The 13,620-nt window shown below is 38.7% G+C and overlaps 1 protein-coding gene across 1 annotated transcript; it reads left to right on the forward strand.

The window, feature by feature from the left end:
- Positions 1-1,303: 1,303 nt before the first annotated feature.
- On the forward strand, positions 1,304-9,992 carry LYRM1 (LYR motif containing 1). The gene is made up of 4 exons (XM_009586864.1): positions 1,304-1,312; positions 6,734-6,892; positions 7,942-8,034; positions 9,653-9,992. The coding sequence occupies exons 1-4, from the start codon at positions 1,304-1,306 to the stop codon at positions 9,767-9,769; spliced, it is 378 nt and encodes a 125-aa protein (XP_009585159.1). The 3' UTR covers positions 9,770-9,992.
- The last annotated feature ends 3,628 nt before the right edge of the window (positions 9,993-13,620 follow it).

Below are 13,620 nucleotides of genomic sequence, written 5' to 3' on the forward strand. Positions count from 1 at the left end.
AGAGCTCGTGTCAGGGATTGTCCTCCCATCCCGTCACCGCCAGGCCTGAGGGTCCTCTCCCCACAGAAGCTGGGAGGAGGCTCTCGGACAGAGTGGCACTTCCCCTGACCCTGTCTTCCTCTGCCCTTGTGCTGTCTGTGAGGCAGGAGGCCCCAAAGGCTGATCCATACACCATTCAGGAGAGTCTAGTGCAGATCCTGTGTGAGGCTTTGTTCCAAAACTCCCAAATTTAAATGGGATTCACACACCTGATTGCCAAAAAACAAATCTTTTTTCGATACATGCCCTGCTATAGTTCTCAAATAGTGACTAAAAATCGTATCTATCAATGTCCTGGGACCAAAGCATTTGGAAACTGCAGCAGAGGGTTCATGAAATTAGTTTTATTAAATGACCCACAGAAAGAAGTAAGAAAGGGGGTAGGGAGGATTGTTTCTCTGCTAGCATTAATATTTATACCTGTTCTCGAGTTTGGGAGCGGTTCCAATGCTGGGAAATACTTCTATTCATGAATTCAGCTGCATTTGGCTCCAAGTCAAGGTATGAATAAGGTGCATAAATCCATACTGGGTTTTGTGTCCATGTTATATTTCTGAATGCTTCTGTATTATATAAGTAAGGCCATCCAAGGATAGCTGAGACTTTATTTTCTCTGCTAAATTTGTTGCACTGCATTAAAACCTTTTTCTCTGCTTGTAACTAACAGAGAACTAAACACAAAGGAGGAGAAAATGGTTCTAAATGTATGAAAGCATGAGCGACAGGGTTGCACAAGACTAGGGACAAGTTCATATTGCTTTAGAGTTTACCTGGACACTGCCTGCTTTTCAGGAGAAAGCTAAGAAATATGTAAAGCAATTTTTTTTGTTTCCCCTCCCCCTTTCCATAGTCTTAAGTCAGCATTTCTGTTCTTCCCGAGGCTACTACCGCACAGGAGGCACTCCCAGAGCAAGAGTCTGTACGTCCTACTAAAACCAGATGATGCCTCGACCACCTCAGACTAAGAAAATGAAAACTCTGTGATCAAAAGGGATTAGTTAAGGGTTTCCACTTTCATTTATTCAAATGAAGAGAATGTTGTAGAATCCTAATTTTCTGCAGTTTCACTTATTTGAAATCACATAGGAAAACCAGTGATAAAATCCAAGTCCTTGCTTTCAGTATTTAATTATATTCTCTTTGCATGCAGTTTCCTTTTTCTGATCAAAATACTGCTCCATATGTAAGAGAAAGCTTAAAAGACATCCAAGTTCAGTCAGAAATCCGAGGCACGAATAGAATGGCAGAATTCTCATCCCCGCTGATGAACAGTGTAAGTGCAAAGACTTGGAGAGGCTGGTTCAGAGGTGTCAATCAGTGTTTCAGATCAGGATTTCAGATCACTTCGGTTTGCCAGCAGAAAGATACTGGCATGACAGAATCTAAAACCATGTGAAAGTCACCTTGCTTTCAGATATCGTTACTGAATAACTTAATTCAGTAACTTGGTTCTTTTTCACCAAATCTGCATAGATTTTTGATTCCAGATTGTAGATGGAAACAGTGAGAAATACTTGGAGTCAAATTAATCCTTGATGCAAATATCTTGAAATTTACAGGCTTGCGTCACTGGTAGAAATGAGGATGTAACACCATCATGGAAGAATATAATCTTTCATTTTAGTTTGTTTTTCACCATGTGGAGATGGAATATTTTAGCTGTGATTGAAGTTTTGCTATGATTTGGTTTTGGCTGAATCTTAAAAAAAAAAAGTATGAATGTTCAATCAAGAATGAAAATCAAATGAAGTTTTCACTTTGCGAGGTACATACTGCAGCCACATGTGGTCAATGTTTGCGGGCTACTAGCTGTGACAGGCCACTAAGTTGTTGACTTGAGTAAAAGAAGATGAAATTACTTTTGTGGAAATTGGATTTTGAAATTTAATATCACTGGAAGGCATGTGACCTGCCCAGCTATCACAGGAATCTGTGACCCCTTCTCTTCTCCCTGTGCCACAGGAACTCGTTTCAATTGTTGTCCCTCAAGGAAATGATAGACCAAATTCATCGCTGCCTTAAGAACCGCAGACTCATTTTGGCAGAGTTGCACAAAAGATGAATATGGATTACTGACCTCTAGTTGCTGTGGATAGCTGTGAAAGGAATGATTGATTATCTGTTGCATTAGAAGCAGGAGAGAGACTGCAGGTCACTCTTTGGTATAATTTAGCTCTTAAAAAAAAAAAAAAAGCCAAATATGGGCAATTTTTTGCATCTCTTCAAATAAACGTTAGCCAAAGAGTGCATTTGAAAATATGAGATATAGATTGTTATCACAGGCTGTAGCTGATGATGTTCCATACTACAATGTTGATCCACTATGCTTTTGAATTACGGCATTTATTTCCGTAACAGAAATGTCATCATAGCTTGATTCAAAAGCCAATCAGCCCAGCAGTTTGTCATTGTGTCTGTAGGACTCCTTGTCAGTAGCAAACCAGCTGTCAAATAGAAGTTGTGTTGCTCCTAAATAAAACATTTTACATCTGAGAAGTTCAAAGCGGCTTTTTCAAATTATTTCACAGAGTTCTGTTCCCCACCATCTCCTCCCCTGAGCAAATATGGTTTCAAGCATCAGCACTAAGCCTGTGTTACTAATGCATGCCCTAGTTAGCTGGGATGTAAAAGAAGAGATCTATTGTTTTAAAATACTCTTTTTTTCCCCATGGGCTATTACTTTCACCCTTTGTTTCCTAAAATTCTCTATGTACTTGCTGTTTTATGTTTAAAGTGAGTAGCTAATGCTTGATGTGAAAAGAAAGAATGAAATAAAATAGACTTACAACTTCAGCAAAGGAGCTGTGCAGACAGGAGGAGAGTGCTGGACACGCATTCTTAGCCAAGCATCCCTCGCTGGGAAGGAGCTGTAATTTAGCTGCTCATATATAAGTAGTCAGTCTCCGTGCAGCTTGCCTTCTGTCCTGACTTTGCTTTGACAGTGCGCTACTTTACAGTGCAGTTGACAGATTCTGTTCCTTATTTTTATATAAACTTTTAATTTAAATTCTAAACAAACCTGCAAATAGCAAAAGACGACTAGCGTTTCACTAATTACTCAGATTATTGAACTTTTAGGTCAACCATCTAAAAATCCAAAGGAATGTGTATTTGTTTCCTGAAAGAAAAACTTGTTATTACGTTTTATAGTCTAAAGGCTTATTTGTTTTAATTAACAATGAAAAAAGTTTGCGTCTTCATCATGCAGTAACTCATTAACTGCTCAAGCCTCCTTTGCAAGTTTGGATACAATGGGATATTTCATGTGCTTGATCTGCGTGTTGATAACAGGGGTTTGCATGTAGATCAAAGAAGGATACAACCCTGCATTGTCAGAACTCTGCCACAGCATCCAGCAAATGCTTATTTGGAAGGCAACACTTGGCTTCCCTCCAAAGGCTTAATTCTAACAATCAGCTCAAAACCAGCCTGCAACCTACCACTTTTCCCATTGATACGTTTTGTGCATACAGACCTACCTTTGACCTCTCCCGGTTTGTTTTGTTGCAGTAAACACCTGAAATTTGCTCAGCTAATACAATAGCCCTGTACTTTTTGACAAAAACGCCTGTGGTTAACCTCTGTGGGCTGCATTCTGCAATGAAATGAAGGGTGGTAGAAGTTAAACAATGGGTGTGACTACCACAAGATGAGTGTTAGTGGGAAAGTGGTGTAACATCCACTTAGCATTCCACAGATGTGAAATACAATTATGATTTAAATGCCAAAGATGTAAGTTGCAAGATGAGTAACTACAAGAACATGAAAGCCTCCCTTATCTTCCTTTCTGTCCCACTCAGAATCATTCTGCACACCCACAAAACTAATACAAGTAGTGTTACTTGACAAAATTACACCTGATACATGACTTGTACCGTCACCTACATTTCTGTCAGTGTGGGCTCTGTTTATACCAAAGAAAAAAATTCCAATCTCATTTACAACATTTTAAGTTGGAAGTAATTTTGCTCTCGGTGGAATTATTCCGTACTTACACTCCCACTCAGACCAGAATCTGACCCAGGCTTTGAATTTGTCTTATTTGCTCTCATCCTTTCCTGTGATAGACGGCAGTCCTCTATCTGTGAAGGGCTCCTCACACCTTCATTTATGTATCTTTGCAGAAATGGTTTACAAGCACGTCTGTAATGTTAGAAATTGTTGACTAAATGAGCCACGGGAGCAGCTGGTTGCTGAGTATATATGAAAAGCTGCTTAATGGCTTCTACATCATCTAGCATATGTGGGAAGGAGAGCAATAATGCAAAAGTGCAACCCATGCCTAGATGAGGGGCTACACAGTTCTGTGTATCAATTCCAACACTGAGAAATTAAAGAAAGAAAAAATAAGTTCTAGGTGGGGGAGCAGAAGCAACTAGTGGCGGGGGGGAAATCGTTGGTTCTAAACTTTAAAAAAAACAGTCTTTACAAACAGATTCTTGGTATGTTTAAAATCCAAAAGCGACAGGTGTGATTACAGCTCTGAGCGAAGAGCACTGTCCCAAGTTGCGGCCTTGGAAATTGTCCAATGCGTAGATCAGAATTTAAACCTGTATTTCAAACATTTTTTCCCCTGATGTTATTCCTTTTATTTTCTTTATGGATTACATGAAAACCTAAGCTGAAAAGTTTCTAGTGCAGTACTACCTTTTATTAGCTGTCAGCAGGGAACAGAGTATTACCAGCTCCACCAGAAGTGACACCTTCAAATAAAAGCAGAGGGGTGAGGCCAGGAGGTGCTCTAGGTGAGGACATGATTTGGGACTCAGCTTGTGCTAGGTCAGCCCTTGTAATTGAACTGTTTATTTTCTGTACAAAATACGCACTTGACAGAGGGAAGCAATGATTTTTCAGATACACGTACATGCATAGCTTCATGTATGACTAATTTTATTGCCCGAAATGGAGCTGTAGAGTGGATAAAGTGAAGCATTTATTCCAAAGTGTTTGACGAGCTGGGACTACCTAGCTATTTTATTGTGGATATTTGTTTCCTAGAAATACCATAAACATTTACTAGAAATACTTATTGCTGAGTAGGAAGAATCATTTTTATATCTGGGAGAGAAATATATGATTGGTTAAACATTTTAAAACACAAATAGCAAAATAAAAATGTTCTCTCTTAAGAATCAGAGAAAAACAGTTTTATGTCTGTACTTTTTAAGACCTGTAACAGAGTTCATGAAACAACAAAAAGTCATAGCAACACTTAAGACAAAAAAGCCTAGGATTTAATAGTTTGGGATTTTTTAGCAAAAAGAACCATGGGCCAAATCCCGTCTTCAGGTTAGCATCTGTAATTCCAACTTTGGTGAGGAAAAGACCGTCTGAAGCCACAGGAGGACAGTACTGAAATACCAGTGGAGGTCAGCTGCTGTGGTGGCAGCCACTTGAGAACTGTATAGCCTGAGAAGACTTTGTTTCAAAACCCTCTTCTACTACCCACAATAATAGGAGTTGCCACAGACTGCAAGGAGATGATGTGAAGCCACACTGCCAAACTTTCCGCAGTGGTTTGGGTGCATGCATTAGGAAGCAGCTTTTCCTCCGTCACGGAGGGAGGGAGTGCTCCCTCCAGAGGGCTGTTTAGGCTGTCTGAATTACCCTGCTCCAAACTGTCCTCCGGAGGAGCTGTTCCCAGCACACAGGTCTGATTTCAGGGTACATTCAGCCACAGTAACTAGAGCTCCAGTTAGCAAATGGATCGTGAGACAGTCAGATAATGGCCCGTCCCTGACACTTGCTCCTCACTGCATCCATATACTTACTTTGCAGTGCTGCTGCATCTTCCTTTTGGACAGTAAGGTACCTTCAACAGTTTTGGTGTCCCTAACGCAGAAGTCATTGTTTCTGTGAATCTAATCCGTGTCAGAAGTGCTGTTATTCTAGCAGTGCATTTGTCTCAGGGATAGTTGTGGTCTGGGATGAAATAGTGGCACCACTTCCATGATAAAATACTCATTTACATAGAATAAGAATAGGATTTCATTCTTGATTTCTGACAAAGATTCTTACCGCACCTGGAGGCTGACTCAGTGGGCTCAGCAGGTACACAGCTCTCTGAAAATCAAGACATTCAGGACTTTCCTAAATCCAAAGTTAGTCTGCCTCTCCTGCAGTGCTTAGATAAAATAGTTTTCATCACCTTTTCATCATGTCAAACCAGCTGAATCATTACTATATACTGTTGTGGTATCACAAATAAGCTGCTCAGCCTCTGAAACCTATACTGGTTTTCAGCAATATCGTAGTGGATTTATCATGTATTTTATTCACAGATTTCAAGATGCTTTGCAAAGATTGGTATGACATTTTCACAGGAAGGGGGACGCTCAGAGTTTCGGTGACTTGCCCAATGTCTGTTGCAAAATAGCAGTGAAACACAAGCCGGGCATTCTTGTACCAGGCTTGTGATTCAACAAAGCACTAAAGCAAGTGCTTAACTTTGAGCAAGTTTGAATGGAGACAGATTTAAGTATCAGTTTAAATACTTTGCTGGCCTGGGTCGTCAGCTTTCAACAGCTAATTATTGTTTACAGTTATGTCAGTTCTTTTCATATAGCTCAGCATATCTTTAGATGGTGGAAATATTTTTAAACTAATTCAATTGTGTGAAAAACTGTACTGCTTGCTGGCCTTTTAGCAACTCAAATGTTCATGCATATGTTTAGGGTTTGTGTTGTTTTTTTAGATGACAACAGTTACTCGACAAGAAGTTCTTGGCCTTTACCGCAAGATATTCCGAATAGCCAAAAAATGGCAATCAGCATCAGGACAGATAGAAGAAACTATTCAAGAGAAGGAGTACATTAAAAATGAAGCCAAAACATTATTCCGAAAAAACAAAAACGTAAGTGGGTGTCCTTACAGTTTTGAATTTCTGAATTACTCTGCTCTTGCTCTTCGCACTGTCTCAGTGATTAGATGCTAAGATATGAATATACGAGTTGATTTCACAAAATTTCATTCATCTTAAATGCTGGTGGTTTTGGGTTATAGTTTAAATTTCACCCCTGAAATAGTAGTAAGAAAACTCAAACCATTTCAGCTCTTCATTAACTACTGCAGAAATCTAAAATGTCTAGAGCTTTCACTAAAAAAAATGCCAAGAAAAAATTAAATTCCAAAGATACTGCCTATGTAATTGAAACAGCTTTTTATCTTTTAGAAAGCTAGCTAAGTGTATCATTATCCATGCAACGGCAAAGAGCTCAGTAGCTTCTTATAGTTCTTTTTTTCTTTTTAAAGCAACAATTATTGGCACTTCTTTTAAAAGAAGCGCTTTAATTTTTTTCTTAAGGAAGAAATTTCAAACCCCTTTTGAAAGGGGCGATACAGACTCCATGGTAATCAAAGGTCCTTGTTGTAATTCAAGATCACAATCCTTATTTATATCCCATTTTGGTCTGGGACTAAATTGAGGTAATGTAAAAATCAAAAAAATGAATTTAAACCACAATTTATAGCACATTTCTGACTTCAAAGGGAGTTTCTGGATAGGATGATAACAGAATGTAGACCAAGGAGTCTCTTCCCTTTCTCTTCTAGCTACCTTGCAGAGTGACAAATGGGTGAGTGTGGCTTTTTCATGGATCTATTAGTAGTTTACATGTGTATTGTGTTTTTACAGCAAAAATACCATGTTTGGGTAAAAACCTCCTTCTATAGCCTCAGTCGTGACAGCCTCTGTGCTTTAATATCCAGTGTCATCAAGCCCAGAACTGTTGAGTCAAGGCAAATACCAATGTTACCTTTTATGGATGTGAAAAATACAATCATTGTATCCTTGGGATTGCCAGAAAAAGCTGAAGAAAGTCATGTGGCTGTGCATCATTTACACTTCAGCTTCCAATTGCTAATTGCTGTACTTGTACAAAACATTTGTTTGTATGATCTTAGGTAACAGATCCAAAGTTGATTAAGCTGTGTATAGAAGAATGTGAGGCAAGAATAGAAATTGGACTTCATTATAACATCCCCTACCCAAGACCTGTGAGTATAAATGTAGTCACAAAGTCTTCAGCTATAACCACTTAGCTCTCACTGGATAATAAAACCATAAGTTCACATCACTGTCACCGCACTGCATTTTTAGATAAGCTGCTATTTAAATGCTATGCTAATTCAGAGCTAAATAAGCCAAATGTATATTGAAATGTTCTCCATCTTATTTCACTGTAAATTGGCTAATTTCTTCTCAAAATAAGGAGTCAAAGCCCAAATGGAGTTGCATGAGCTAAACTCCCAAGGCCTGTGAATATTTAGGCAGTCTTGACCAACCAATGAATCATACTATGTAGAAAAAGACAGTAGTGGAATCAAGTCTGTTAATCTTTCCACATAATAAGAGAATGAGAGAATAAAAATATTTAATTACATCTGCCATAGATACAATAATTTTCATAACCTACATTACATTTATGTTCTCCTGGTCATAAATCAGGTCTTATAAAACACCTGCCTATACTGCTGCTTCTTTTCCCCTGTTCCTAGTGAAAAACATGTCCAAGATTACCAAAATGCTGGAAGTTGCAGCAATGTCTCCTTCAATACAGTTTCCTCACTGCCCAGTCACTTCTGTCTGTAGTACTTTATGTTACCTCCCATAAAGGCTTCCTCTCTACTCCTGTTGATTAGTTTACATTTTCACATCTATAATTTCCTTATCAAGGCAGTCATGGTCAAAATTAAATTGTATCTTCATCAAATGCTTGCCTAGAATATGGTCACTGTTAGCATCTGTTTCACATATAGCTTTTTCTTTTTCTCCAGTGTACAGAATAACAATGCATATCTGGCAAGCAATGCTCCTAGAAATGGGCTTAAAATGTATGCTCTGCAGTAGCTTCAAAATCCCAAAGGATCAGTCCTAGATCAGCTCTCTCACACAAACTGGATGATCGTTATTTTTCAGATTCTAGAAATCTCTGTTGCTGCTTTACTCAGTGCTTTTACTACTATTTGCACCTAAACAGCTATCTTACAGGATGACAGCCTCAGCAACAATAACATCTGACTGCTAACACCTACATTTTTCACTCACTTATGGGGGGATATAGCTGCATGACTCCCACTGTCTTATGAAATATAAAGACTTTGTCAATCAAAGGAAGAGCCTGTCACCTGTTGCTCCTTCTGCTCGTGGAGTCAATGACATTGTGCATTTTAATATGGTATATATAATCATGACAATAAGAAGGCAGTCTTTCAATACATACAGTTTGGGGTTATTTTGTGACTTGTTAGCTAGGTATGAATAAAGGACACATTGCTTTAAGACATTACTCAGGAATTTTTAGGGTTTTCTAGGTCTTACTGTGCGGGAACATTGTCAGCAGTCCTATTTCAACAAGTATTTTACCATTACAGTCTGATATCAAGCTACAAAACAAGGTTACTAAAGTCTAAAATATATAGGATTTTAATAAACTCAACATTTAGGGCCTGAAAGTTACACCACTAATCACTTCTCAGAAAGCACTCCTCCTAGAAATGTCCTCCAAAGTGTGAAGAAATTATTCAAAACTCAGTGAAACCTAGTCTGTATATATGCCTTCTTTTTCTTGTAGCTTCTCAATTTGCACCTAACTGGTGGTATTTTCTTTTCCAGATCCATCTGCCTCCTATGGGTCTTGCCCATAAACAAGGCCGTACCTTGAGACACCAGGAAAAGTTAAGGAAGATTTCTAAGCCAATATACTTGAAATCCCACGATGAAGTTTCATAACCCATCATTTAAGCTGTGATGTGTAATCACATCATTTAAGCTGTGGACTGTAATCCAGGTGATTTGCGTACACAACTGTGAATGAAGCTGTTTTGGTCACTTGCTGACACATCTCCTGAGGCCAAAAAGCTAATTGATACATTGGATATGATGGATAAGGTTAGTCTAGTATTTATTATATTTCAACCGCGGACTCATCAATAAAAGTAACAGTTTTCAAGGAGTGAGGTGTGATACAGCGATTACTTTGGCATCAGGACAAATTACAGCAGGTTTTCAAACTCTGTTAATCTATAGCAGGGTTCTCTGGTGGTTTGAGGATTATACATGCTCAATTGTGATTCAAGGCAGTGCCTTCTGTAAGGGTCAGCAAAAATCAAGAAAGTCCAGGAGAATCAAGCGGACACAGTGCCTCCAGAGCTTCTGAATGCAAGTGAGAATATGGTGACTGCATCATGCAGCTGCACTCCTTCCTCTCCTGTCCCTGCTCTGCCTGTTGTCCCTGGAAAAATGTTCCAGTTTCATAGTGAAGTATTGTTTCTAAACAGACAGTAGCAAAGAGACAGCAAAAATGCCACCACTCCTTCTTTTTCCTTTTTGCAAACTGCAGAGGAATGGCCTAGAGCCTCTACGTCAGCTTTTCCCCCCCCTTCCTTTGGAGAGGGTGTCGATGTGAAATGCAAAGTTTGGAATGCCATTACACAACTCAGAGTAAAACATTCCAGTATTGGGTTCCTCAGGTTCCCATGTATGGACTGACTGAAAACTCTCCCTTCAGGGTACCACTATGGGAGCAAGCTTAAGATGCTTTGGGTGTCTTCACTGTGCATTTTTACATGGTTAGCTTTTCAACACAATCATCACACTGGCTTTTTCAACAATTATTTTAGTGTTAGGTTTTAACTCTTCATTATGGACAGAACCCCAACTTTATTAAAAGAAAGTATCTACAACTCTCTCTTCAGTCTCCTAAGTTTGAGGGGTATTTCTGTTTCACAGGTGCCTCATGAATGGAAATGAAATTAATTTCCCCCTCACTGGCCTCCAATTGTTTTGGTTCCTTTTGAGTCCTCTGGCTTTACCAGGCTGTTCACAAATTCTCTTCAGGAGAATTAGTGGAGCCTTCTATTCTTCAGGCTAGAAGTACCAATGAGACCAAGCTGTGGACAAGAGCCACACTGTGCTGGGAGACTACATAAGCACAGCCCACGGATGCTTTAAGGACAGAGGGTATAAGCAGCGACCTATTCCAGCCAGAAGTTAATGGTGGCAAAAAAGCAAATTTGAAAAATGCAGTGTATATTATCTGCTATTAAAGTGGGCAAAACCAATGAAATCTCATTTTCTGAGCTCTGCAACTCATCCTAAACTCCCCAAGCCCTAATAGACAATGGCAAAGAAATATTCTTGTCTACCTTAAAAATAAGTTAAAGCTGGTCATGTGCAGAATAGAATGACAGTTCATCCCCCAAGAATGTACTTGTAAGAGTGAAAAAAATACCAGCGGATGAGAAAGTACAAGGAAACAATAAGAAGAACGAGTCAGCGTGACAGGTACTGGCTGGCCCAATTTCTGACTACCCTTTATGGCTCCAGTCCACAAAGGTATCTATTCCCATATAATTATTTCCTGGGAATGCCTCATGTGGGAAGTAACATGTAAAATGCCATTGTTCTGCCTGTCAGTGGGAGCTTTGCAAATTTACTGCTGCCAGGAAGACACAAAACAAAACTCCTTTAGCCTAGAAAAGGGGGATGGAATAAAGACAGTAAAAAATAACATGATTATACACACTGCTTAATCCTTCCTTGAAAGAAGTCCAAATACAATCTTTTCCTATCCTCATTCTGATACACTAGTGTAGATATGTGTCAACTGAGCCAAACCAAAATGTGCAGAGACAAGGGTTTTGAATGGAAGCTTAGGCTCATTCTTTGTCATTAAACTATCATTTGAATCTTTTTATTTGTTAAAATTGATGTGACTAATGAAGGTACTGATGCTGTGACTCATCAGGTGAATAAACAGCTATGTAAACGAGCCATCTAAATTTACTGTCTGTATTATAGTCACAACTCTTTCCTGCACACATACCGTAAGATGGAGATTATTTCAAAAGAACACACCTAAAATTCCAGAAGATTTAGACCAAATTGAAATAACAATGAGTTTGAGTTTATTTCTGAAGGGAAATATAAATATGCAATTTTTAAAAGGCTTAAGTAACTCAAAGGCATATCCACTTGCTTAACTGAAAAGCCAGTAAGTTGAACTGCAGTAACAGCATCGTATTATTTGAGATGCTTCAAATGCCCGTTAATTTTTTCAAAATAAGTGTTTGAGAAATTATTAACTAGTGCCTGATCCTCATTACTTTCCAGCACCAGAAGGCAAAGACTGAAATTTGTTAAAACCTCAGGCTTTCAGCTAAAGGAAGGATTAGATCAGCTCTTTTGTCAAGTCTGGAGAGCAAAACCCTTCTTTCACAGCTTAAATTAAACTGTGTATGGAAAAGAGAATCTGCCTTAAATAGAGTCTGGTTTTGGAGGTCAAACTGGCAAATTACAATTTTGAGAGAGTTTCATAAAAAAATATTTCATCTGCAACTCAGTCCAGTGGGTAGGCAGACATCTCAACTGGTACTCATTGTATTAAATTCCAAGCACCGTATAACTTCTGTCAAGAAGTATCCCAATGATGGTGCAGTATGTTATTACTACACATTAATTTTACTTGCAAAAAGATGTTGTTCAAAAATGCCTCTGAGTTCTCGAGAGTTTGTAATGCACTGGATTCAATCAGTCAGTGTACACTGTCCTGTACTTCCTTAACTTTCTCTTACTCCCCTTCCAGTAAATTCTGTCTCTTTCCAAATTATCACACTAGTCAGGAGATGCTTTAGAATAATTTAGAATAAAAAGATCACATTGATTTTGTATTCTTTAGAAATAAAACACCTGAGTCAGGTGCATAAACTCTCCTGCAAGCTAACCAGTAGGCAATGCAGTAGTAATGTGTTGACATGGTATCTGGCCTTGAATATCTAAAGAACACCTCCTCTCTGGAAATTCTGTCCTTAACTCTATCATTAGTAAGGTGGTAATTTATGAAGCCATGTGCTTATGAAACCAAATTTAACACTAACATTAGCAAGCACACCATCATTTAAGAAGATGGACTTGGCACCTGCCTACTGAATGTACCCCCTCAATGTTGTCTAGGGGTGAGGAAACACTCATTAAGTTGCAGCACTGACCCAACCTACTCCAAGGGAAGTATCACAGAACTGAAACAGGTTAAGACAGATTAGGTTATCTGACTTATCTTCCTACTAATACAACTTTGTTCTTGTAATACCTTTTAGATCTGGAGAAAATAAGGCAACCTGGACCTCACTCTCTTGGGGCCCTACTATGTATCCATCAGAAATGGTATCAGTAACATCCATCTTTTATCCACAGACAGAAAGGTCACTTATTTGATCACACCTCTAAATTCATTTTCAAGAATGCTAATTGCAGGAGAGACCTGCACATTTCACTAATTTTTCTAATCCTATTAGGCAAAACATTCTAGCTTATAGGAACCCCTAAGTAGAAGAATTTGGGGCCTTTGTATTGTCTTTTGCTTTTTCATTGTATAATTTTCCCTTTAACAGCCCAACAGTGTTAAAATCAACAGAGATAATACTTTCTGTTTCTGAAATGGATTTTTGTACAGACGAGATAAGAGAAAGGTTTCCATCTCCTAAGAAAATGTACTAACCCTATCTGTCTTACAGCATCCCTAGCTGAAAATCTGTCTCTGCTATTTCTAAGAGAAAAAAAAAAAAAAATCTCTTGCTCCATAA

The sequence above is a fragment of the Fulmarus glacialis genome, unplaced genomic scaffold (assembly GCF_000690835.1).
Source record: "Fulmarus glacialis isolate BGI_N327 unplaced genomic scaffold, ASM69083v1 scaffold2281, whole genome shotgun sequence".
Lineage (NCBI taxonomy): Eukaryota > Metazoa > Chordata > Aves > Procellariiformes > Procellariidae > Fulmarus > Fulmarus glacialis.